This window comes from Heliangelus exortis, chromosome 6 (genome assembly GCF_036169615.1).
Source record: "Heliangelus exortis chromosome 6, bHelExo1.hap1, whole genome shotgun sequence".
Classification (NCBI taxonomy): Eukaryota; Metazoa; Chordata; class Aves; order Apodiformes; family Trochilidae; genus Heliangelus; species Heliangelus exortis.
The window spans coordinates 32,005,862-32,031,863 of NC_092427.1; the positions used below are offsets into that span (position 1 = coordinate 32,005,862).

The 26,002-nt window shown below is 51.9% G+C and overlaps 2 protein-coding genes across 3 annotated transcripts; one reads left to right on the top strand and one right to left on the bottom strand.

The window, feature by feature from the left end:
- The first annotated feature begins 59 nt into the window (after nucleotides 1-59).
- Nucleotides 60-4,968, top strand: AAMP (angio associated migratory cell protein). Its single transcript, XM_071747727.1, has 11 exons — nucleotides 60-202; nucleotides 504-656; nucleotides 1,077-1,196; nucleotides 1,345-1,484; nucleotides 1,595-1,739; nucleotides 1,885-1,968; nucleotides 2,233-2,348; nucleotides 2,687-2,790; nucleotides 3,282-3,372; nucleotides 3,649-3,803; nucleotides 4,069-4,968. Exons 1-11 carry the CDS (start codon nucleotides 115-117, stop codon nucleotides 4,142-4,144), a joined length of 1,272 nt encoding a protein of 423 aa, XP_071603828.1. The 5' UTR covers nucleotides 60-114; the 3' UTR covers nucleotides 4,145-4,968.
- On the bottom strand, nucleotides 4,757-25,246 carry ARPC2 (actin related protein 2/3 complex subunit 2). 2 transcript variants are annotated; one of them, XM_071747729.1, is made up of 11 exons: nucleotides 25,054-25,220; nucleotides 23,622-23,797; nucleotides 14,930-14,964; nucleotides 13,852-13,964; nucleotides 11,707-11,752; nucleotides 10,963-11,149; nucleotides 10,461-10,554; nucleotides 8,020-8,146; nucleotides 6,548-6,648; nucleotides 6,148-6,248; nucleotides 4,757-5,200 (listed from the first exon to the last, which is right to left on the bottom strand). In XM_071747729.1, exons 2-11 carry the CDS (start codon nucleotides 23,636-23,638, stop codon nucleotides 5,176-5,178), a joined length of 846 nt encoding a protein of 281 aa, XP_071603830.1. In that variant the 5' UTR covers nucleotides 23,639-23,797; nucleotides 25,054-25,220; the 3' UTR covers nucleotides 4,757-5,175. The 2 variants fall into 2 exon arrangements, with proteins under 2 accessions (XP_071603830.1, XP_071603829.1); XM_071747728.1 differs by lacking the exon at nucleotides 23,622-23,797 and having other exon boundaries at nucleotides 25,054-25,246.
- Between the last annotated feature and the right edge of the window lie 756 nt (nucleotides 25,247-26,002).

Genomic DNA, 26,002 nt, shown 5'->3' on the forward strand with positions numbered 1-26,002 from the left:
GGGAAGAGGGACGCGGTTGGCTGAGGTGGGAGAGCGGCGGGCGGGGATCGGCTGGGGCGGGGCGAGCGGCGGAAGCGGCGGCGGCGGCGGGGTGGGGTGCGCGGGGAGGCCGGCATGGAGCCCGCCGAGGGCCCGGGGTCGCTGAGCTTCCACGGCGATGAGGAGATCATCGAGGTGGTGGAGCTGGGCCCGCCCGGGCCGGGTGAGACGGGGCATCCCTCGCGGGGTAACGGGTAGGGATAGCGGGGTCTCCAACCTCCCTCGGGGGCACCGGCTCCGCCCCCAGGGTCAGGCCCGGCCGCGGGTCCCGGCCCGTTCCCACCCCCCCCGCCCTCCTCTCTTCCCGCCTTGCGTCCCGCTCCTTTGCAGCCCCCCTGCTCCGGATCATGCGTCCCCCCCGTCTCCCGGGGGCCTCCCGAGGCGCCCCCGTGCCTGAAGTCGCCTGCCCAGGAAGGGCCGAGCCGGGCCGGCCGCGGTTGCATCCTCACCTTCGCTCTCTGCAGATGACCTGGCCGACGAGATGGAGGACGTGGACTTTGACGACGAGGGGGCAGAAGAGCCCGATGCTGAGGCTTGGGAGACAGAGGATGATGAGGGGGTGGAGGATGGCATGGAGGCACAGGACGACAGCGAGGTGACGTTCTCCCTCCACTCGGGTGAGTGGGGGGCACAAGCAGTGACAGCTGGGGTCCTCCTTGGGCCCTGCTCTCGCTCTGATCTTCTCCAGAGCAAGGGGTACAGCAGGTCCTTGCCAGGCTGCCATCTCCCAGGTCTTCTTGGGACAGTTGTTGTCACTCAGGGCTGTGATGCTTTGGGCTGTCACTGTTTCTACCTTGCACTCTGATAGAGAAGCCCTTTTAACCTCCCAACATGGTGGCTTGCTCTGAGCTCAGCAGGCAGCCTCTACTTCTCTTCCCCCACGGGAAGAGTTGATTCCCACTGGCTTGGGTTGGGAGTTCACCGTGGTGACATCCCGCACTGATCCGGTGCTGTGCAGGATTTGGATCCCCAGGGAACATGGGGTGGGGTGTGAGCAGTGTCCAGGCCATGTAGTCTCTCTTCACTTTTGTGTGAAGCTTCTGTTTTCTGCGTGAGCCTTGACCCCAAGACCAACACGCTGGCAGTGACAGGAGGGGAGGATGACAAAGCCTTCGTGTGGCGCGTGAGTGATGGAGAGCTCCTGTTCGAGTGCTCAGGTGAGGTGCTGGAGGCTGTCTGAGTGAGCCACTGTGTCCCCTCCTGGCTGCATCTCTGGGCCAGCTCTTTCCTAGCCAATACTCTGCTGAGCCCCTGATCATCCTCCATAGCTTGTCCTGAGCCATCTCTGTCCCTTGGTATCTCTAGGACACAAGGACTCGGTCACCTGTGCTGGCTTCAGTCACGACTCGGTGTTTGTGGCCACAGGTGACATGTCTGGGCTTATCAAGGTGTGGCGGGTAGATACCAAGGAAGAAGTGTGGTCCTTTGAGGTGGGGGACTTGGAGGTGAGTGGCAGGACCCCTGGTGTTGTGGGATGCTTGTGGGCTGGCAGCCAGGACTCATCTGGGTGGCAGGGGCCATCCCTGTGACATGGCCTGTCCCTCTGTCTGACCAGTGGATGGAGTGGCACCCTCAAGCCCATGTCCTTCTGGCGGGCACGGCTGATGGCAACTCCTGGATGTGGAAGATCCCCAGCGGAGACTGCAAAACCTTCCAGGGCCCTGCGTGCCCAGCCACGTGTGGCAGGATCCTGCCTGATGGTGAGGCACAGGGTGGGGAGTGTCACCAGCTTTGTCGCAGATCCCACTGTCACCATCCGCCTTCCTGCTTCTGCCAGTCTGTGCTGAGCAGGAGGTGGAGGGTGAGGGGAGCTCTGGCTCTAGCTGCTGGCACTGCCTCACCCAGGGAAGCGAGCAGTGGTGGGGTATGAGGATGGGACCATGCGCATCTGGGACCTGAAGCAGGGAACCTCGCTGCATGTCCTGAAAGGTAGGGTACATGTTAATCACCTGGAGTGCTCCCTAACTGGGGAGCAGCCCCTTCTGTCAGTGTTTGACCTCTGCCATGGTGGAGAGGTGGCAGCTGGGGGCTGTTGGGGGGAGCCTGGTGCTGGGTTTCCCTGTCCCTACAGGCTCCTTGCCACTGGGGTGCTGGTAGAGCTGGGCAAGGTGGAGGCTGCTGGAGGGTGGGTTTCAAGGCCCACCAGGTTTCTGTGGAGGACATGTGGAGCTGATGCCTCTCCTCGTCTCTCAGGCCAGGATGGCCACCAGGATCCCTTGACCTGCGTGGCCAGCAACCAGGACGGCAGTTTGATCATGACAGGCTCTGTAGACTGTCACGCCAAGCTGGTCAACTCCACCACGGGCAAGGTGGGTCTGTGCTGGAAGCGGCAGAGCCAGGAGCTCTGGGGGAAGGAGGAGTGGCCTCCTGAGTCTCTCTGGATCGTTCAGGTCTCTCAGGGCTCCAAGCAGCCTGTGGCGGCCACCAGTGGCCAGCAGCAGGCACTCTTGGCCAACACAACTGCTTTCTCGCAGCTGCTGGTGGGACCTGTAGCTGGGTGGACCTGCTGGGCTCATAGAAGTGTCTGTCGATTTTTGCTCTGAAGAGCTGAGATTTTGGGGCAGGACCTTGCTGTCCAGGGGTGTAGGGTAAGGTCAGAGATCTCGGTCCCCTCCCCTTGAGCACTAGTCAGTCTCCCTCCACCCAGGTGGTCTGCGTGTTCAAGATGGAGAGCACTGCCCCCAAGGTCCCCAGCGGTGAGGGTGAGGAGGCAGAGTCCAACTCGGTGGAGTCGCTGGGATTCTGTAATGTGTGAGTGTGGGGACACGTGGCTTGGGGTGTGACTGTCCCTCTTCAATGCCAAACCTTGCTGGGGGTGTTGGTTACTGACAGACCCATTCCCACCCCTTGTGCTAGTTCTGGTCTCATCCCTGTTCTCCCCACTTGGCTGTTGGGATCCTGGGTCACCTGTGTGTGACAGGGAGGACAAGGACACCAGCTGGCTGGTCCTCCCCCCAGCTTGATGGGTTTCTGGGATAGCCTGATGGAACACTGCTTGGCCAGGATACCTGCCAGACATGGCTGCTGGGGAACTTTCTTACCAGGATGTTGTCTTCTGTCTTTGATCCTTGGGCTCCTTCCTGGCCATCACTGTCCTCTTGGTTTCCTGAACTCAGGTGTTTCATGGCTTCAGTCATTGGGCTGTCCCTCATCTTCTCAATGTGCTTTGCCTTCAGCCTTGATCCTTCATGCACTCCATCCTTGCTTCCCTCAGGCCCATCTAACACCTGTTATCTCTGCAGGATGCCACTGGCTGCTGTGGGCTACTTGGATGGCACACTGGCTATCTATGACCTCTCCACACAGACCTTAAGGCATAAATGCCAACACGAGGTACTGCCATACCCCTCTCCCACGCCTGGGAGTGCCTGTCTCTGGGCCTAGCTGAGACCTCCCTTGGAGCCAAGGGGCTTTCCTGGGGCCAGTTCCCCATTTGTGCTCCCTCAGCCCCTTGGGCTTCCCCAGAGGCAACTGCCGTCCCTGCACAGAGGATGTGCCCCACACCTTGGCCCTGGGGGCTGGCTCTTTTATCTGTGGGGATGCACGTGGGGGAAGCTGAGACTGGCTGGGGGGCCCCAGTACTCACCCCATGGCCTCCCCCTGCCCCAGTCAGGGATTGTGCAGTTGCTGTGGGAGGAGAGCTCGGCCGTGGTGTACACCTGCAGCCTGGATGGGGCCGTGCGGCTCTGGGATGCCCGCTCGGGGAAGATGATCAGCGAGTATCGGGGGCACTCAGCTGAAATCCTCGACTTTGCTGTCAACAAGTGAGTGGGGAAGCCCCTGGCCCCTTTGTGAGGGGTGGAGGGACCAGGAGTGGCAGGGACCTCCAGCCTCAGGCACTCAAATCACAAGCTGTCTCTCCTTTGGGTGCCCCTGGGGTCTGGCCCCAAGGTGGGGAGGGGACAGGTCCAGGTCCATGATGAAACTTGAAGGTCTAAAAGGGGAATGGAGCAGATCAGATCTGGGCCAGGGGTGTTGATGAGAGATGACCAAAGCCCCCAGCTCCATCTCAGCCCTCTTTCCCTCCAGGGATGCCTCCATTGTGGTGACGACCTCCGGCGACCACCAAGCCAAAGTGTTCTGCGTCCAGCGCCCCGATCGCTAGGGACTGTGCTGAGGGATGGTGTCCTGGCTCTGCCAGGTGGCTCGTGGACAGGGGGAATGATGGAGATGAGTTTCACCACCCTTCTCCAGTGCGTGCTTTGTAATTTTCCAGCCTGCCCTGCTTTGCCCTCTCCATCTGGAGGCTGAGCCTAGGGTTTTGTATGAAGATGTCTTTTAATTATATAAATTATTTCACTTAAGTGGATGCCATCCACGCAGCTTGTTGGGGGCAAAAGGACCTGGGGAATTGAGCTCCCTCCTTCTTCAGGGATCTCCCCAGCATCCAGCCCTGGCCTTGAGGTCAGTGGTGGATAGTTTAATTCTGTTTCAGGTGGAGGCAGAGACCCCCATCCCAGCTCTCCCTGTGAGGGAGAAGGAGGGGTCAGGGTAGGAGGAAGGGGTGCAGATCGCTTGCTGAGGAGAATCCTGCTGCCCAGTAGTTCCCTAACACAGCACACTACTCACTCTTAGACCTGAGCACAGCTTCTAAGACTGAGATCACCAGAAGTAAGTTGTTCCGGGATACAGTAATTATCCCCCTTGTGCCTGTGACTCCAAACACCCCGTCCAGGGCAAGCCCATGTGCATTGACAAGCCAAAGCCCCACAGCCCCTTAAGATAGAAAGATCTCCTTTATTAATGAACCCCAACAGTATTTCTTCAGATACAGGAGTTTTGAACTCAAATACTCGGAAGAAAACAAGTTAATATTGCATTATTCTTATAAGAAATACTGCAACTTATTTCCGGTAACATATTGCAAAGCGAAACAGCTTGAAAAGAAAAAAAAAAAATTAAAAAAGAAAAGAAATTAAGTCAACCAAACTGGAATTAAGGTTTTGTTTCTTGGAACGATCGAGTCCTCGCAAGCACAGCTCGTTTCTGCAGATTACTCCCCAAACTGTCGTACAAACAGACCCCGATTGCTTGAATTCCTTATGAGCCCATAGAGGTGCAACATTAAAAGCTACAATTACTGTGTAGCAAGTGCCCCAACCTTCATCCTCCACAGCAGCCTCAGTGACCCTTGCGTTAACGGGTTGTAAACGTCTTCCCCCTGAAAGGATGCAGAGAGAGGTCAGCACAGCCCTCAGCGCTGTCCTGGGGTGCCCCAAGGTGGCTACGGGGCTTGGGGTGGGGCATATGCTCTTAAAGCCAGGCTGGCACTGTAGGTTCAGAGCTTGCAGGTGTTTGTGGCTGGAGAACCAGGTCACGGGGCTGTGGGCAGGGGTTGGCTTTCACTGGGGACAAACATGCTACTTTGGAGCAGACTGCAAGGGGATATGCCAGGAGGCACAGAAAGAGGGGCTCTGGGATCTGCACAGGGAACAAGACCTGAGGCAAACCTGTTCAAGCAACTGTTGTCCTCCACCTGCTTTGCTCTGGGCTGCTTTATTCAGAAGCAGCCATCTGGCCACTGCAGTGGCACCGGAATGCTCCTGGCCCCAGCCAGATGCTGGCCCAGGGCAGCCAGGGGCTCCGAGGAGCTGTAAACCCACTGGGTAGCAGGAACTTCCTCCAGCACTCACAAAACCCTGAGGAAGTTACCTGGCCACGAGCTGGATCTGCCCCCAGAGCTGCTCAGCCAGTTTAAATACAACAGGGGCAAAGCCCCACAAATGCCACCATGGCTGGCCCCTGGAAACACCAGGGCTTGTGGGGCTGTGTACAAGTGAGACTTCTTGCACAAAGAACTTGCTGGCACAAGGTTTGCAACCGACCCAGCTCCTACAAAGGACATTGGAGGCTGTGAGTGTGGTGGTGGGAGCACAGGGGTCCTGGGAGGCCAACACACATGGTCCAATCTTTTGCCTCAAGGCACGCAGGCAAGCACCTGATTATGAACACTCCCTTTTTATTCTGAGATCAGTCCCAGCACATCAGGCTCTGATCTGTCACCACCACAGCATCCCTGTTCTCCTTGCACCTGAGCATGCCAAACTGAGGAGTGAGCTCGTGGCTGGCAGAGAAGCCCAGACAGCCAGGCCTTGCTTTGCTACTCACGTGATTGTTTTCATTTCTTTCTTCTCTGCATCTGGACGGGCACGGTTCAGCACCTTGAGGAAATCCGATGTTTTTGCCCTCATACGCGTGTGAATATAGGCCTGTGTTTTGTCAGAACAAAACAGGGGCATGTCAGGATCCCATCTTCATAGCTATCAGGACTGGAAACCAGATCCAAAAAGGGAAAAAAACTACTCTACCACTAGCATGGAAGGAAACAGGTGCCACCTGCACCAAAGGGCAGGGAAGAGGTGATGATGCCAACCCTGCTTGACTAAGGAGGGCAATACCAGACCCTAGCACGTTCTCAGGGGAGCAATCCCTGTTCTGGGGTCCTCAGCAGCACCCAGACTGGACGGGCCAAAGCTACCCTGTATCCCCCAGCCCTGCCCCCTCGTACCTTTGAGCACTTGATGTGATAGTGCAGGTAGTCCCGGAATGTGTGGATCAGGTTTATGGTGTTGTCTCTGGCAGCAGCATTGGTGTGACGGGGGAACAGCACTGAAAGAAGAGGGTGACACAAACTGTTAGTGCCTCCCAAGGCCACCTAAGGGCTTCAGGTTCCCCCAGTGCTGGAGGCTTCACAGGATGTGCTACTCACAATGCCTGTTTTGGTCTCTACAAAGACACCTTTACTGTGATGCACTCCAAGATTAAACAGTGCTTGTGATTTTAAACATAGGGCTTAGCAGCACTTTTCCACATCTCCCACAGCAGTCTGAACACAGCTGTGCACACTGGGGGATGCAGGAGAGGCAAAGTCCCCAGGGATGACAACACTGTAGGAAACTGCATCAGTGCCTGGGAAAAGCAAATGGAGGAGAGAGCTGGGAGGCAGCAAAGGGCAGCCAGGCTGCTCAAGATCCAGTCTGCCCTTGCTTCCCAAAAGCAGTTATGGATCCCTGTCTGGCAGCTTACTGGCCCAGTGATAGAGCCAGACTTGGCTACTGCAGGGGCCTGGTGGCTTGTCCTTTCCACAGGATGGTGCTGTGTCCCAGATCCAAGGTCTGAAAGGCCTCTTTTGTCTGGGACTGTCAGATCAGATAACAGGGAAATTTTGTTACAAGAATGAAGTCTTGCTGCTGTCCCAGGCCTGCCATTTGACAGCTATCCCATGGCTGATGAGGTGCTCTAACCTCAAGGGACCCCCCTTCCGCATGGGAGGAAGGCAGCACTAACTTCACCTTCCTCTGGAGTGTCTGTGTTTCACCTCTGAACTCAGAACTTCAGGAATGCTTGGCCTGAGAAACTCTAAAAGGACACCAAATGATGACCCCCCAGTTTTGCTGGAAAAGACCTTTCCCTTTGAACAGGGCAGGGTTTGGACTCCTCAGCCGAGCCCTCACCACTGCTGCCCAGGAGGAAATGGTGGCTCTGCTGACCAGTTCCTCTGCAGGCGGAAGAAAGTGGCTTATCAGAAACAGAAGCCCAGAGCAAAGGGGAGAAGATGGAGAAGCAGAACTCACTGCCTGGCTCCTGTCTGCTGATTGCCTCTGCTGATCAAGCAGAGCACAACTGCCTGCAGCTGGGCAAGCTATAAACACACTCACATGAAGCCTCCCACGAGAAACCTCCAGTTTCCACAATATCACAGCAAAGCCAGCCTTCCCCTTGCTCCCAAATGCTGAACATATTTTGTAGACAGACACTAAGTGGCTCACTGTCCACTTCCAAACCTTGCTCTCAGCAGAGCCGAAGTGACCTGATGCAGCAAAGAGAATCAGGCAGGCAATGCAGAACACAACTCCAGAATTCCTTCAACCCCAATGAACCATTTGAACACCCGGGGAAGGTGAATTCTTTCTTGGGTTTTTTTGTGCAACAGCAGGGACGTCTCTGCTCCCTGAGAGTTCCTCAGAGCTGCCTGCTTACCAAAGGTGATGTAGCCAATATTGTCGCCGACAGCCGCGTCTGTGTCTTTCAGCTCCAAGGGCGGCTCCCTGTGGCTGAAGAGCACCTGTGGGGCTGTGTGACTGGCCCGGCGGCCCTCCTTGAACTCCTGAACAATGCAAAGCAAAGGTGAGTCCTACTGCAACACTCCAGCAACATCCTGAGAAAGTAAATGAAGTAAATCCACTCCCGCAGATCAACTGAGCAGGAGGTTTCCCAGCTTTTCCAGAATGGGCTGAGTCCATCAGGCCAAACCTTTGGAAAGCAATCCTTTTCACCAGCAAAACCAGACCAAAACACACAGTTGTCTGAGATCTACACATGTTCCTAGAGCAGCCCCGCCAGCTGGGGTGGCTTTCAGCATCACACTTCCTGCCATGGGTGTTCTATGGAAGGGACAACTTGGTCTGAGCAAGCATGTGAGACAGCACAGCTCCCACTGGAAAGCCAGCACCATTGGTGCTTCCAGTAAATGCAGGCAGCACCCATCACCCCAGAGGAAAGGAAACGCTCAGAAAGGGCTGTGAAGTCTCCAGGGCACCTAGCATAAAGTTCCTGCCATTTGAGAAAGCATCTGCCACCAGGAGTCTGCCTAGCATTAAGAGGCATCTTATGGGGTTTGAAGCTTGTGTGGGAAGCCACCTCCTAGCACTTCTCTACACCTTGAAACAGTACCTCCAGACAGGGAGATCCCTTCCACTAGGGAATGCTCTGACAGCAGCACGATCCCCATCTCACATAAGGGAATTGCAGGGCTCCACATTTCAGGAATTGCAGGGACTGTCCCTACAGAGGGCTGGGAAAGTCTAGACACCATTCTCCTGCCCCACAGCAGGGTAGCCTCCCCTCTGCCTCACTGACCCCCAGTCCAACCTACACATCATCAGCCACCCTTGGCCTTTCCTTCCTTCTGAGCACAGCTCACCCTGTGAGCATCCATGCCCCTTTTAGAGGAGCAAGTAGTTCACTGAGGTTTCCCTAATGAAATGCTTAGCTTGCAGTTTTTCCTGCTTATGCTGGAGGGTGAAATGGCTTCACTGGTTAATGGTCAGATTTTCTCCATGAGAGCCCAGATTAGCAGCCAGCATGCCCAACTGGGCTGTGTTATGCAAGAGCAATAGCTGGAGGGAAGAAGTTAGCATGAGTCAGAGTGGAATTTCTTGTGGCTGGGCAGGAGCAGGGTTTGTTGTTGTAAAAACCAAGAACTTGGGACATGAAGACTCTGGGACAGCCATTGCCTTAAAACCCTGGCACCTCCCCTTAAACCTTACAAACCCTGTTTTGTTCACTTCCCTCCCTCCTGAATTCCAGGCTGTGGGATATGCTGGTGAGAGAGAGAGGAAAAAAAAAAATAAAAAAATAATTCAGAGCAGACTCCCTGCCTGTAGCAAAAGAACACAGAGCAGAGCTGTGACATGAGACTCTCATCACAACAGACCCTGTTGTAATGACCCCCAACACAGGTGAACTGCTATCCAGCAAACTGGACCAATGACTTGATGTCTACAAGCCTGTCAGAAGCACTGCCTGGCACCCCTGAACAGATGGGCTAAAGCACCTCTATCACAGGAACACCCTGCAGGGCCCTGCTCCATGGCTGTGTCTGAGCAGGAGGCTCTCGGACTCAAGGTGAGCCACTGACATGGATGAACATATGGACCAGCATGCACTGAGCCTTCCTCAGCTGTAAACAAGTATCTCCATCTCCACAGGTTAGACACAGTTGCTAATAGACACAAAAAATGTTTACTACAGGCCCCTGAATGCTTCCTGGCTAAGTGGTAGCCGCAAAGGGCAGCTAAGTCCAGAAGTACTTGGCATTATACTGATTGATTCAAGACTGCAAACTAAGCAAACTCATAGCTTTGAAAAGCTCAAATTCAAGAGCCCATTGCAGCATGTGAGAGCAGCCACACTGAGCTACTGAGTCTTTCTGCAGCATTTGAGCATTAGCAGGAACCAGCTTTGAGGTGAAGATGACTCTTGACACCATCCCAGACATGGCACATCTCCTCACCCCTTCTTACCCTTCCACAGCCACCCCACCACACTCAGCTCCTCAGCTGGCTGGTGATGCCAACACCACAGCTTGCTGTACTACAGGGCCTCAAGGTGGATACTGAAATATTCACTGTGGTGCTTTTCAAATGTAACATGTAGTATGTTTGATTTTCCACACAAGCAAGACCCCTGATAATAAAGATGCCAACGCAAGAGCCCACATTAAAAAATAAACCATCCATGTCTATTGACATAGTTCTTCCATGTCAGTGCAGCCCAGAGCCCTGCAGAGCTTTTATGTGTATTAAGCAGTTAGTGAGCTCACTTCAGCTTAACATATGCTCATTCAGAAGTGCTGCTTCAAAGCAAGAAGGCATCTGCATCAAGGACCGGGTTCTTTCTCTGTAATTCAGTCTCTGTACCTGCATGAACACCTTTCCAATCACCACGTCGTCATCATCCTTAAATACTGTGCTGAACACAACGGTGACGCGGTCCTTCTTCGCCTCAACGTACCTGCAGGTGGGTGAGAGAGGACAGCCCAGCTGTGAACAGGATCTAAGTACAACTGGATGAGGAAGCAACTGCATGACAAAGTCACATAAATAGAACACAGGCATGGCTGCTGAAAATTTCCCCTCCCTCGAGACAGTATTTACAGGGAGCAAAACATTTCTCTTGGGAGCGGTCCTCTCCTGCATGCAGCCACAAGTGTTGCCGCTGAGATTCTTGTGTAACATTCCTGCAGCCCAAGGGATGAACTCACTCCATACTTCTGACAGCCTAGGACAGGCCCTTACTACCCTGCTAAAACATGCAGCAGTAGGATCTCCTCACTTTCCACCCCAACGTACAGCTGGGAGCAGGAGCAGAGAGTGTACCGACAGCTGTCCAACTCCTGTGCTGCTTGGTTTGAACACTTACATTGTCTCATCGTCCCTGTAGTGGATGACAGCTCTTTTTTCTCCTTCTTTGCCCTCTTCCTGGAATTTGAAATACTTCTCAAAGACTGAGGCAAAGCAGTTGCGCTTCAACATGCCGGCTTGGTGCACAATAGCATCCTTGTCTGTGGGAAGGTTCTCCAGGTCGTAGAGCAACGAGACATTGTAACCTGGGGAGGGACAGCCACTCACCTTAATAACCTATGCAGGGCTCTGATGCAGCCAGAGACTTTTTCTGGAAAGAGACATTTACGGTCCCACCTTTGCCTAAAGCCCATCCAGAAACCCCACGGATGAGTGCTTCCCACTCCAAACATGGTCAGAAGCCATGTCTGAACTTAGCACGTGGCCATGGCAACACTCCTGGGTCTCTTTCCCAAGCTCCCAGACACACGTGCTGGCTGAGCTGCTCACAAGTTTTCTGCAGTGTGTAGGAAGAGATGCTGTCACAGGTAACCATGGTTTTCCTGTGTATCACAAAGCGTCCTTAAGAAGAACAAAGACCCCAACCGTGAGGAACAGAGGCTTCCTGGAGGAGGGCTGCATCAGCAATTACAGCATGTGCTGCAAGCTACCTCAGCCCTGATAAACCTGAGCCACCCTAAATTGCCATTCACTGCACAGAGCTCCAGATATCAAGCTCCTGAAGAGCAGCTTTCATTTGAGCATTTCTCAGGCAACTTAAGTTTGGAATTGCATTCAAACACACATATTACAGCAGGGTTACCTGATTCAGGGTTTATCAAGTAGTTTCCATAGACTTTCTTCAATACCTAGGAAAGAAATTAAAACACTGAAGCCACAAGCTATCAAAGTTGTTTCTTCCTGTGCAGCCCAGGCCATGTTCAGTCTCAACTTAGAAGCATAAAATTCAGCATTTGCCTCCCTAAGTCTAATTGAGCTTGTACAAATACTAAGTTATCAGCTTCTACTATTATTCGCTTCTCTTACTCTAGGCAGAGCTCTCTGAACCCCACTGACAGGGGACATGCTGCAGGACAGGACTCAAAACTGGAACTTTTTGAAGTTTCTGCTAGTCTTGAACTGGTACAGGAAATAAAACCCCTTCCATATACCACATACCTTCAAAGAATTATGAGCAGAGCTCAACACAACAGATCTAAAGGCTACAACCCCTCCTCCCATTTAAAGGCAGATGCAAAGTGTGTCCTGTCCCTCTCCTTGCAGGAAGGCAAGTTCAGAGCAGAGTTCAGGTGCAGTGCAGCTGGACAGTTGCTTGTCTTGTCTCAGACTATTACAAGGGACAGATGGGGACCGAGATGAGATTGCCAGAGAGCTTGGATGCCTCCCGGAAGCAGAGCCACCTACGGCACACCAAAACCCTTCTTTCAAACATAATCACTAAATTTTACATCAATGGCAGTTTTCAGCTAAGCCATAGCTCTGTGTCAATGAGGGGGCCGGAAACAGGCGGAATTTCACAGAGAACACAATGATGCTGTGGCAGAACTGGCCCTCCTGGAATGACACCCACTACCATGCAGAGAGGGTGTGTGGGCTGTGTGCATGCCAAAACCTTCCCTCAACAGAGCTCCTGCCTGCCTGTGGTAGCATAGGGAGATGCTCTGTTTTAGCAGGAACACCTCTTTGTCATCCTCACTGGGGTTTCACGAAAAATGAAATAGAAACAAAGCTCCATCTTCTCTAGGAAAGCACAGAAAGCAACAGTTTGCTAAATGGCAATTTAAAAATGTAATTTCTATTTAGTCACCACGTCCAAGGGAGTCCTGCAGAGATCCTATCTTTCTCTCAATGCTTGGGAAGTTGCCTCTCGAGAAGTGTATGCACTTGTGGTATGGCTCGTGGAGCAATGGCCTGGCACAGAAACCAGGGGCAGTGAGGAACACCACTCCAGTTGCCACCACAGCAGCCACAGTGGTTTCAGCCACTTGCCCACTACAGTGGTTCTCTTGGGATGAGGCACCACACTGATCCCTGCTGAACATTCTGGGAGGCCTCTACCATTTGGGCTGCTTCACTCTTTGTTTACCAGCAGCAGAATTCCCCATGGGATAGCTCTTGCTATGCAGTTCCATAGCAGTCAATACTCCTTCTAGAAAGCTCTACATACAGTAGGAACCATGAGAGCAGGACACTTGTCATATTTATTGTGACATTGGTGGGTCTTGTAGCAACTTGCAGGAATGCACTTTGGGTTCAAATCCCGTTTCTCACCAGATTCTCAAATTTATGGAGCAGTTTCCTTGTTTTCCTCCAAGAACAGATACCCAGAAGCCAAGCCTGCTGAAAAGCCTTGGGTGAACCCCATTTGCTAACATGTGGAGATTTGAAAACTGACTCAGGAACTGAGTCACACTTCCTGCCCCACCACCCAACCACAGCTCACAGAGGCTCCTTCTTTCTACCATAAATGGCCCTCTGCAGCCCCAACCCATTCAACAGGAACTGAACCTGCTACTTCACACAGCAGCAGTGAAGAGGGAACCAGGCAGTCTGCAAATCAAAGTCTGCCCACACAGCAGGAGCCCATCACTCACTCCTGAGTGTGGTTAAAGTCGTAAAGAGCAGCACTACGGGGACTCTGGATTTGTCTCGGCACCTTCATTCGCTCATGGCTAAGCACATCAGTCAGGGAAACTATTTCTCCATGGTCATCTGGACTTTGAAAATTAGTGGTGCCTTTCACCTTTCAGGCTGTACGGTCACTTAAGATGATGTCTTATTCATAAGGAAGTGTGAACACACTTCATTCTTGCTCCTTTGACCAGGAGTTATGTTGAGAGCACAGATGCTTCTCTAAGGGTTAGACACCAGATCCACTTAAATTGCACGGACATTGCCTGTGCTCAGACAACATTTGCAGATTCAAGGCCCAGAGATGCTCACTCACCTCATCAGCACCATGTTCTTGGAGTTCCTTGTAGAATTTCAGAGAAATACTGACCATCACTTTTGTCTTGTCTCCATTGGGGTTTGAAATATGGTAAAGGACTCCATCAAAGTCTAGGAAGGAAGCGAGAGAAATGTGAGGGAACAGGAACCAGTCCCTATTTCTGATGAAAAGTTTTTCTGACATCTTCTAGGAACTGCATAAAGCAACACTGTTTCACTCTTAGTCCAACCCTTAGACATACACCAAGAGAAAAACCTGCAATTAAGGAAAGTGGTAGTGTCACGTAGTTAGACCTATTATCATTCAGAGGGCTAACCATCACAGAAAGCTTCAGTCTAGTGTCATTTAGAATCCCTGGCACATCTGCTTGTGCTCAATGCACGAAGATACAAACACACAGACACATGAGCCTCCTGGATGGCCAGCACAGAAACTGACTGACATGCCCACCGGGCCACAGCTGCAGCCTGAAGAAGCCATCGCTGCCAGAAATGGCAAGCTCAGCTGTTGCCTGCTGAGACAGCTTCCACTTCACTGCAGAATGGTCAGGGAGGGACAGAGACAGGGAAAGACAATCCTCCAGCTACCTAGCACGCTCCACTTCCCCAGGGAGTTCCATAGCTTACACAGATACTTGGTAACAGAAGCGAAAAATCAGATGCTGAACGAACACTTGAACTTCTCATCTGAAGAGCAAATTTCAGGCAATGAATTCATCTTGCCCAAGGGAGCTTGCTAACAGCCCAAATTCAATGGTGCTAAAGACATAATACGAAGTAGCATAAGGGGCAGAACTGGAGAACAGGCAAGAGAGCTTTGTAGCAAACACCCACACACCAAAGTGCTGCCACCACTTAACTCAACCCTGTGGAGAAAGCCCCATGGACAGAGGAAACTGTAGGGCAGCTGACAGTCCCAGTTCTGGGGATGCTGCAGGGTGGTCCACATCATCTCCCCTGGGTGGCTCCTCCCCCAGCAGTGGTGCTGGGTGAATGTGGGCACAGGAGGTGTCACTGTGGGCAAGGTTGTTTGAGCCAGCCCTTTTTTTCAGAGAAGTCAAGGGAGCTGTGCTTACCTGCAAATGTTACTTCTACTGCCTCTGGTTTATTTCTGAAAAAAAAGAAAAAAAAGAGAAAAAAAAAAAAAAAGAGAAAAAAAAAAAAAGAGAAAAAGAAAAGAAAAAAAGAGGTAAGCAAGAAATCAAACATCAGCTTCCAAGCTGTGAAGGAAAGAGGATTAATTTCCACTGCCATATTTCTCTCTACCTGAAAAGCCTTCTATCTCAAACTAGCAGATAACCTTTGATAACAGATCTTGGACTTCTACCTGTTCCTATAAGCACCAGTTTTACCCTACACAATATAAAATAGGCCTTGAAGCCGGCAGAGATTATTATTTGTAGTTTATCAATAGATTTTGAGATTGAATGTTTCCAGTGAGAAATGTCTGATAAAGTTACTCATAACTAAGGAGTTTGTTTTAAACAGCACATTCTCTCTACAGAACAGCCACAATTCAGGTTCAGGGACAGGGTCCCTTTTACCAGCTCCATGGAAGGGACTTAGCAGCCGAGCATGGTGCCCCCTCCACCACTGGCAGCAGCTCTGCAAATGCCCTGATGTAACTCTCTCGCAGAGAAGATCCCATCTGACAGTTCAGGGACAGGAGCAAGCCACAGAAGGAAACTTCCCAGATGTGGATTTCATCCCGCCCCACCACATCTCTCCTGAAATACCCCAACACTACAACAACTACCTCTGTGTGAAAAACTGCAGATTGTGTTTGTCCTAATGCTGCCCAGTGTCTTCTCAGGGATTCCTGAGCAGCAACACAAGCACCTGGCGAGCCAAAGGCACATCACATCTTACACTGTGGGTATGAAGATTAATAACATCTTAAACCCTGTTTGCTAGTTTGTCAATGATCTCTGGGAAGAACAGGATCCCATGAAAGATCTAACTGCTTCTGAAAGGCAATTTTGTTGGGATTGGCACTCCAAAACTGCGTTGGCAGCTCTGAGATGATATTAATAGGTCATTCTCCAATGGGGAGCAATGTAGAAGTCCCACCACCACTGAGAGCAGGGGTGGAGAATGAGAACAGGCTAAAAATGCCAGTGTGCTGCTGCTGTTTCATTGTGTATCTCCACCTATTTTTCAGAAGTAGCTGGTATTAAACAGAGTATGAGCTAATGACACCGCTAACAGAAATCTAGCCTGTAGTTCATTCACACCCATCTGAACCAACATACTGAAATAACTCCCCCCAAAAAAGCCAGTATGTTGAGGCAACTTTGCGGTCTTAACTACATTGTTTCTGCCCAGAGACCAACTTCAGCCTTTCAAGACAAAACTCACTCTGTCCACACAGATGTACACTGCTGGTAACTGGCTACACATGTACACTGAGAAAGGAGAAGGAAGGGATGACTTCATACCTACTTTCCTTCACCATATTGTAGAAATGTTTAAATGATCTATTTTTCCCCAGCATAAAGCATTTTTCCATTGGCTTTTCTGTTTTTCTGCAAGCAGTCTCATTCCTGGAAATCAGGAACAACCACAGTGTGCTAAAACTCATGATGGGCAATATAGGGAGGCCACTGAAGAGCACTGACCAACAGGTCAAAAACATTCTACTTGGGTGGAAAGGAAGGAATTAACCCCCAGCTGTAGGCCTTAAGTGGAAATGATGAGGTGTTGCTGCTTCTTGAAAGTTACTATCTGTGAAAAGCAACAGCCCTTTGTCAGGAGGCTGGAGAGCCTCAGTCTTTTGTGCTGCACTGCTGAAGATAAAAACCACACTTGAAAGCAGCAGTTTGAGAGCACCCAAATCAGGTCCTTTAGTTTAAGAGCTGTGCCAGCTACCTACAACCTCTCTTGCTCTCATCTCCCCTTCCCAGCTGGGCCTGAGTCAGAGACTCAGAGGGCATCCTTGGCTGCCCTCTGAGCATATTTAACTTGAGCTCTTGGAGAGGGAAGCAATAACTCAAGTCTCATCCAAGCCACTTCTGCTCACTGAGGACTGCTCAGAGCAGAGCTGAAAGAAAATCCCACTGATCCCACCAGGTCAGCTGATGCAGACATGTTCTTTTAAAGCACTACTCAGACTTGGGAATCAGCTTGGATGGCAGTATAATTTTTTATAAAATAAGGAAACATATGCAGGAAGCTTTAAAGATAGCACAGTCAGGCACATGAAAGCTAGCAATACTAAAGAAGATGCATCCTTAAACCTCGGTTCCATCTTCTGAGAGTTACACCATTCAAACTCCATTACCCATGCAGGAGAGTTGATGCCTCCTGGAGCCCTGGCTCCCCGAAGAGTCTCCAAACACAGCACCTCCCTCTGAGCAATGCAGGGGAGTGACCGACAGCCAGTGAGCACTGGAATGGCTTTGTGAAGGGAGGACAATGGTTCCCGTCTCCCTTGCCCAGTGAGCCCAGGGCATGGCAGGAAGATCACCCATCCCACTATTTAAGAAGCCATAAGCCATGCGAGACCCATGTATCCAAAGCCAGTTAATGGCTCTGCATGACAGCCTTTGTTCTGCACACAAAAGCTTATGGCTGACACAGCCCCTGTTCCCAATGTTTCATCCTGCAAGCACGGATTTCTTAGAGAAGTTATTACAATATTGATTTCCCAAGTGGTTCACTTCTTGTACTTGGGGATGGCAAGGAGGGGAGATACTTAAGGGAAAAGCAAAGTAACGGGGCAGAACTCTGAATGCTGAATATTCAATTGCTTCCCAGCACAGCCTCAGTGAAGCCAGTGCTCATGTGAGCCGTATGCAGAGCTCCTCAAAGCCATGCTGGCCCTGTCATCTGCTGCAGGGCGGTTTTTCTGCCTTGCCTGGCACACACCTAAGTAACCCAGGCCTGGCTTGGCCCAGGGGAGGACAGGGAAGTGTATCAGAAACATGGCTGAGAACAAAGCAAGCTCGCCGAGTCCTTCACGGTTCAGCAGCCTTACAAACCTGTAAGTTTAAAGTGCTTCTATTTATTTCTCTGGCTAACCTCACCAAAACTACCCTGGCCGGTTGTTTTAATATTTATAGAAGAAAAAAATCACCCCTTTTGCTACCCAAATTGTTGTTTCCCGTTCAAGAAGTCCCCCAGGCAAAGGGGAGAGGAGCTCTCACGTCCAGCCTCCCACAGCTCCCAGACAAGCGATGCGCTGCAGGTCACACACATCCCATCACTTCCCCTTCACCTCCCACCAACCCCATCTTCTGCCAGCAGCAATAGCAGTAGGGAGTGAACACCCTGAGGGGACACAGAGTGTCCTCTCTGCATTCAGCCCTCCCCACTCCTGCACAGACGAGGGCTTTGTGCAGGGGATACACAGCAGGCCTGGGATTGGGACCGTGCAGCTGCGGGGTGGGTACCAGTTACCATCAGGTGTGATCCCAAAGAGCTCTTCCTGGTCTAGTGTGCTCCAGCATCCTCTGTATCCACGATGAGACCCATGGTGAGAATCAGCAGTTTAGCAGCTCAGCACAAAGTGACCATAAATCCCAACCATCCTTTTTGCATTTTACTTTGAAGCAGGGCTCCTGGCAGCTCGGAGCTTATCTGAGGTTCTCCTCCACCCCTGATTCAAGTCTCTGAGAAGCAGACTAAGCCTGGCTACTCTTGGAGGATTTCAGACAGTGCAGCCCATTTGCTCCCAGGACAGAAAGCTGCTGGGACCCCTGCAAGCTCCTTACCACCACTGCTACCTGAACCACAGCTTCCCCCAGTAACCTTCCCCATTTCTACCCTCTGCCGCAAATGGACAATAAAACAGCTCAGACCAGGAAGAACAGAGATGGCTCCTCTCTGCATTCAACACCAGAGCCAGACCAGACCCTTCTGCAAAATCCTGCCTGAACTCAGATGCTAAAATGGCAGCTCTTCCAAGCAGCAGCAGCAGCAGCAGTCCATTTTCTGATAACACTTATCAGGTTTGAAGTCAAATGCACACCAAATCCCATCTGCCATCAAAAGGCCCTGACAGATTTTACATCTTGCCTGCATTCCTCCTATTCATCTTCAGATGGGTCCTATGTTCTGTGTATCTAACACAGAGCCAGCACCAAATCAGATTTTTCACCCCAGCAGAACATCCACAAAGAGACACAGCACCCGTGGAGAGATGCCAGCAAGCACTTAAGAGCAAGAGCAAATATTTTTTTTTTTTTCTGACAGCATTTTCTCAATTTTGACTCGGACAACTTCCAAACTTCCCCACTTCATTCTCAGGCCACTGAGGCTCCCAGCCATGTGTTACAATAAATTTAAGAAGAACAAATACTGTAACTATACAGAGCTCTCATTTTCTGCATTAAACAGAACTAAATGCAAACTTGGCCAACAATCGTATTGAAGTATCTGCAACATCACAATCAGGGCCTGTACTAGATGGAAGGAAGATGGCAATTATTCTAAAAGCTGCAGACATACAGATATTCTAATCTCTTGCCCCAGAGGAGGAGGGGGGGGAAGAAAAGGGGTATTTCAAAGCTTAAAGCTTTGAATGCAGGGCTTTCAGACACACAGTTTGGAGAGAGCAAGCCAAATTCAGTGACAGACTGCAGGCTCTCACTACAGAAAGGTCACCCCAATAAAAAAAATTACAAGCAGTATCTAAAATTATCTGAACAGTTCCTCCATTCCAGGGCCCTACTCAGCTAACAAAAGCTACTCTTTGTAAGCTGCAGGAGTGTATGAAATCAAAGAGCTCCCGTAGCTCTGGCAGCACATCCACTGTGAGCAGGAGTGCTCCAGTGGGGTGATGCTGAGAGCACACAGCAGCCCCCATGCCTGCTGTCTCTCCCCTCTGAGCCAGGGGAATCCTCTTTTCCCAAGCTTCTCCCTTGCAGTGGCCTGGACAAGCCTGGAAGAGGCTTGGCTGGTAGCAAAGTGGTGGGATTCCCAGTGGTCAAAGCATGAGCCAGTCCTGCACTGCACAGGTACAGGCAGGTCTGCTTCTTTGCCCTCAGTGTCTCCATTCCAGATGTTCCACAGTACCCTGACAAACTGATCCAATGCTGAGGTGAGTTTCCAGGGATGAGCCTCATTTTGCACACACCATTCCACACAGCTCTTCAGTACAGTGACTGTGATGACAAGCACAGGTGGCTGCAGCAAGTAACATCCTCAGAGGATAACACAGAGCAGGCCCCTCTTGGGATGAAAACTGAGGCTGGAGCAATGACAGGATAATCCATGAAAGCCTAACATTTGCTCTTCCCTCCTGTTCCCTGCACTATTTCTTGAAAGCAGGGCACTGCCTAGCTTCAGACAGAGGTGGTTCATGATCCACCATTAATGCAAAGTCACTGTCCCTGGTGGCTAAAGCCTGACATGCTGTGGCAGCCCAGCAGCTACGCTAGAACACTTAAGTCAACGTGGACACCCAAGGTTTACCACCAGTGGCACCCATGCCATGCTGAACCCAAGGGTAACACTTTCTGCCAGAGGCATTGTCTGAGCACTCCTTGGAGTCAGACAAGAGTTTCAGCAGGTGAGGGGGAAATGTGTTGGGGGAAATGTGTGGCTCCAGGCTGGGCACGAGAGGACATCAAGCCAGCACCTGCCACTGCTGTGGAAGGAGGGAGATCTGATCCCTGCTCCTAGGCTGCACTGTGGTGAGCAGCCTTCACACAGTGAGTGGGATGGGGAAACACATCTACACTAAAAATACCCCATTTTGCCTGTTTAATTTTGACCTAGGTCACTTCCCCAATCTTGTTTCCCCTGAAGCCATAGAAATACCTGTGTCAGCAAGAATGGGTTGGCAGAGGAGCAACCCCTGGTTTTGGTGGGACTGCTGAGCTCCCTTGAAGTGCCCGAGGCACAGATTGACACAGCCATTCCCACAGGGAACTTCTCTACAGTGCTCGTCAGGATCTGAAGCCCCTCTGCCCTCCCAGCATGTCCAACAGCCTCCAGACACTCACCAGTTTCCTCATGATGAACTCACTTCACATGCCACATCATGAACACAGAATTTACACTACCCAGATTCACCAAGCACTCAGCCTCCCTGTCTGAAGGGCTCAGCTCTCCAGCTGATGAGCACAAAAGCAACCACAAATGGGAAATACCATAAAGCACACGGCTGCGGCTTGAGCCCAGCTCTCCAACCAGCTCACGGGAACTGCTCTGTGTCAGGGAAGTTCTGGCTTCAGCTGTTTTCCTACACAGCTCACAGTCCCGAGGCCCTGCAGATTTGTACCTCCTGAAGGCTCTAAAGAAACCAAAGATTTAATTTGAGATTCTCTTCTCTCCACCCCCAACCAAGTGAAAAGGCACGGTGTTCTCCAGCTATGCAAATTTGTTTTCTTTCACACAATAGTTAAATACTAAGTAACAGTTTGAGGCAGATGATTAATTTACCAGAGATTTAGGGCAAGCCATGTATGGCTGGAAAACCAAACCCTGTGAACAAAGCCCTGTGCCACTTTCACTAGGGTCAGTTAAACCAGAGCAGGGCAAAGCTGGGTGGCAAATCTGTTTTGGGATGCAGTTCCTCCCCATGTGTTGAGCAGAACAAGTATTCACCAGACACAGAAGATGGTCACCATAATGGTTTACAATTTAATTGTTTGTTTGGGTTTTTTAGATTTTTTTTTTCCCTGTGTGGTTAGCAATGGGAAGCAACAATGAGAAACAAGATCTTCCAACTGGTAGAGCTCATCCCCTCACATCACATTTCTATCAGAGGTGGGAAAACTTGTGTGACTCCAGCTTCTCAGCAACTGGTCAAACAAACTGATTTAGTCAAAAGTCTACGGAACAGTTTATTCTCTTGACACCTGCAATAGCTCACAAGTTGCCTCATTTCATACTGGCCAGGTATTCCCCTTATTGCAGCCCTTCCATGCTTGAAAATTTCACTAGCAAATTCTTATTTCAAGTTCCTGTTACAAATTCAAGCTATTTTGAATCCAACAGATTTTGGTACCTTTAGGCCTTTATTTTAAAATGTAGCTGGCTTAAGGAAATGGATTTAAAACAAGAAATTACATTTAAAAAAATCAGATCCATTGAAGTCTATTGTCTGTCACCATCTTGATGTAAATACTGATGTTCAGTGGTGGCTGTCCAAAGAGGTAAGATTTCTATGGGTTTTGCCCACAAAAATGAACTAAATTTGGAATTACCCTACTACTGAGTGGATGCTGCCAAGCCCCAAGGACTTTGTGAAAGGCAGACACTTAGACATGGGTTAGGTGCCACCTCAAGAGCCCATCTCTGCCTGCAGCCTGACAAGGCACCTTCCACACCAGCTACTCCAGAGGCAGTCGATGGACCTTCATGCAGAGCAGATTTCAATTTGTGTTATAATGTTCTGAACAGTTATGAGCTCTGAATTCTAAATGTGACTCACTTTTATATGACTGGCTGAAACACGAAGCCTCTGCTACCTGGTGATGGTCCAGGGAAGGTCTGCAGGGAGCCTGTTGGGACCACAGCCACAGTGTGGCCAAGAGAAGCAGAGGGGAGTGAGACAGCCTGGGCCACAGAACAAGTCTCTAGCAAAGGATTTGGAAACAAACCCCACCCTGTCAGCCTCCTGGCTTGGCTCTGAAGCCACCAGGCACACCTGGCTCTGACACAACCACAAAGGAGAGATCTGTGCACTGCATCTGCCCCACTCCTGTTTCACGGTAAATAACTCAAGCCCAGCTCTGTCCCAGCTGAGTGTCCCCTCACTCTTCCCAGCCACCAAATTCCTCAAGGCTTGACCTCACCCTGACTGTCCTCTGTGTGCTTACCCAAGGCACACCTTGGGAAAGCCATCACCAAAATTACAAAATATACAGCAATTCCCCTCCTGCCTCCAGACTCAGCTTCACAGAATGACCCCAGAACTGTGGCTGGGAGGAAAAGAAACTTCGTATGAATAAACACTGTGTAACACCCGTTCCCTAAAAGCCTTGAAACCAAGAGAGAAAAAAACACAGACCTCCCTGCACATTTCAGACCACTGCCTCTGGCCTGTGCTTGCCTGGACAGGAGGACCCCAGCACAAGCACAGAAGAAAATGCAGAAGTAAAAAACTTCCTGTCCTCCAGTAAAACATTCAAGGCACGAAACTTATCTAGAAATGACATCTAAAGAACAGAACATGCCATAGATGAGTAAGAGGCAGAAGAAGAACACCATCAGCCCTGCTAAGAACAGATCCAGGAACAATTAGTACACCAGGCAAGTGTGCTGATGCACACACAAGGAGGATTTGCTGTACAGTGAAACAGAAGCTTTGGGGGCCTGCAGGCAAGTGCAGAGCAAGCAACCCCAGCTCCAGTCACAGAGTCAGGGTTTCAAAGTGAACTTAACCCCCCTGCAGATTGCTAATGCCACATTTGCACCAACACAGGGACCCACGTGCTTTTTTTCTTCAGCAGGAAGAGTGCCTCAGTCTGGACTTGTGATAAAATGTGTATTTTTGACACACTATCAACCTCTGTACATGTAAAATCTTCTAATGGATGCAGGTGCAACACCATAGTGGTCACCTGGGAGCTCTCTCTTCCCAGTGCAGTGCCTGTGCTTTGGAGAAACTTGTTGCATTATACCATCAGGCTCAAGAAGAATAAAAAGCCTGCAAGTAGCTCAACTGTGTCACAAGGCAATGCAGCCTCTGAGGCGAAAACCAAAAACCTGAGCAAGAAGTCAACGGAGAAGGAAAAGCAGAGGAAATGGCCTCTGTCAGTGTTCTGCACACAAAAGGCTGAGAGCTTCAAAAGCCACTAGAGCCACAGAAACAGATACCTCCTGGCAGGGTCCATTCCTGAAGAGCCTGGGCAGAGCTCTTTGAGGCACCAGACCAGGATCCACCCCAGAGACAACCCCACTGTGCTTTGCTTCTCAAGGCCTTCTCTCTGTACAAAGGTACCCGGTGTTTACTTGTACCAGCAGGCAGTGCAGTGAGCACACGGACAGCTTTGCTGCAGATAAGAACATTTATATGATGAAGGGGCTCTCTTCTGAGCTAATCTGTTCTCAGATAAGCACCTTTACATCCCTGGTGCAACACACAGAAAAATAATCACTGGATCCCCAAGGACTGAATTGTCTCAGCTGGAGATGCAGGTGCAAAGCAAAGCTCCCCCACCACACCCTCCAAAGCCAGGACACCCACCAGGCTGGGACCAGGAGCCACAACACAGCTGGGGGCCTGGGTCCCTCCTGTGCAGGAGAGCAAAGGGAGACAGGCTGGAATCTCCTCTCCACCCTCAAGGCAAAAGACTGAGGCCACAGCTCCACACACAGGCTTCCTGTTCCTTGACTCTCCATGCACAGTCTGTACCAGAGCAGGCACCACCCTGGGTCCATTCTGACGAAAGCTGCTTTACCAAAAGTAAACATCCCTGCAAATCCACCTTCTCAACTCCACCTTCTCCAGCTCTGCTCCTTCAGCCTTGACACTGCAGTCTCTGAAACCCTCCCCAGCTCCCTCGTCCTCTCCTGGGTCCCCACACTGTCCTAGCACTGACCACCCCTTCCAAGCCCCACTCTCCCCTCCAATTCTGCCAGTTCAACTTTGCTCCTTCATTCCCCAGACACTCACTTTGCCCAAGCCATAATCAGGTCCACTGCCCTCAGCTCAGTTACCCCCATCCTGCCTTATCACCATTTCTCCCAGCCCAGCCTCTCCAACCCCAAGCCCACCTCAGCGTCACCCTCCACCTACCCCCAGGTCCCCATCCTGCCTTGTCACGCCCCCTCCCAGCCCTGCCTCATTATTGCCCTTCCCGCGCCCGTACCAACCCCCCCAGCCCACCCCTCCACCCCCAGACAACCTCAGTGCCGCCCTCCCACCGTTTTCCAGGTCCCACTCTATCTTGTCAGCCCCTCTCCCAGCCCAATCCTTCCTGAGGGGGGACTGACAGCCAGAGGGGCACTCCTCCCAGCCCCCATCCTCCTCCCATACCAACACCCGCAGCTCCGCTCTCTCCACTCCCGGGCCCCCAAGCTGCCTCGGTGTTCCCCATAGCCCCGCTCAGCCCCATCCTCCCCCGTGCCCCCACCTACACCGCCACCACCCGCCCCGTCACCCGCCAGGCCCTCCCTTCTTCCCGCTCCCGCCCGGGCCTCCAGCACAGCCCAGCCCCCGCCAGCCGGCGCCTCTCGCCCCTCCCTCAGTCCGCGGCCCCGGCTCGTCCCCTGCTACCGCCCCCGCCCCGGTCAGGCCCGTCCCTACCCGGCGGCCGCGCCCTCGAACTTGAGCGTGAGGGTCTCCTCGATGATGCGGTTGTTGACCTCTAGCAGGATCATGTCGGTGCCGGGGAGGGGAGGGGCTCTCAGGGGGCCGAGGCCGGAGGGAGCCGAGCCCGCTGCGCGCACCGGGGACCCGCCCGAACCTGCGCCGCCGCTTCCGCTCTCGCGCCCGCGCGTCACTTCCGGCCCCGGCTGCTGCGGCGGTGACGTCACGGGATGACCCACCCACCTGAGGGAGGAGGGGGGGGGGAGATGCGCCGGGGGAGGGGGGGACGGCCCCAAAATGATGGGGGGGGGGGGGCACGGGCAAAGGGGTATCCCGAGGGGCTGGAGGGGTGACCCAGGGGGTAAGGGGGACCCCCAAAAGTGTGGAGGTGCCCTGGGAAGAGGGGTACCCCAGGCAGATGTGGGTGTGCTCCATTCTACGGGAGTCTGCAAAAAAATGGGGTGCTCCGTGGGGGTTCCCCGCAGGGAAAAGGGTGTCCCGCAAGTTGGATGATCCCAGGGTTATGGGACCCCAAAAGTATAGATGGGGGGGTCGCAGGGAACAGGGGTGATTCAAGGTGATGCCCCAAATGGATGAGGGTTACTAAAAGCATGGGAGTATCCCAGGGAACGGGCACACCTTAGGGGGACTGTGAGGATGCTAAAGGGGGTGCACCAGAAGAGCGGGGGGATGTCCGCAGGGAATGCTTCGTGAGCGAGACAGTGCCCTGACTCCGTACGGGAGCCCCCGGGGAACTGAGGTGCCTCAAAAATGGGGGGCACCCCCAAAACTGACAGGCACCCGAAAGCTGTGGGCATGGGAGTGCCCTAAGGGTTTGGGGTGCTCCAGAGGAACCGGGTGGGCAGTGGGTGCCCTGGGGTGCAGGGCTTCTCCCAAAGGCAATGGGGGTGCTGAGGGGAGTAGGGATGCCCCAGGATTATGAGGG

Excerpts from the sequence above, each read along its gene's own strand:
- AAMP (XM_071747727.1), top strand. The coding sequence starts at position 115 with ATGGAGCCCGCCGAGGGCCCGGGGTCGCTGAGCTTCCACGGCGATGAG. Across the intron at positions 1,485-1,594 it reads TTGAGGTGGGGGACTTGGAG|TGGATGGAGTGGCACCCTCA; the intron begins GTGAGTGGCAGG and ends CTGTCTGACCAG. Across the intron at positions 1,969-2,232 it reads CTCGCTGCATGTCCTGAAAG|GCCAGGATGGCCACCAGGAT; the intron begins GTAGGGTACATG and ends CTCGTCTCTCAG.
- ARPC2 (XM_071747728.1), bottom strand. The coding sequence starts at position 25,127 with ATGATCCTGCTAGAGGTCAACAACCGCATCATCGAGGAGACCCTCACG. Across the intron at positions 14,965-25,053 it reads TTCGAGGGCGCGGCCGCCGG|AAATAAACCAGAGGCAGTAG; the intron begins GTAGGGACGGGC and ends CTTTTTTTTCAG. Across the intron at positions 13,965-14,929 it reads AGTAGAAGTAACATTTGCAG|ACTTTGATGGAGTCCTTTAC; the intron begins GTAAGCACAGCT and ends CTTCCTTCCTAG.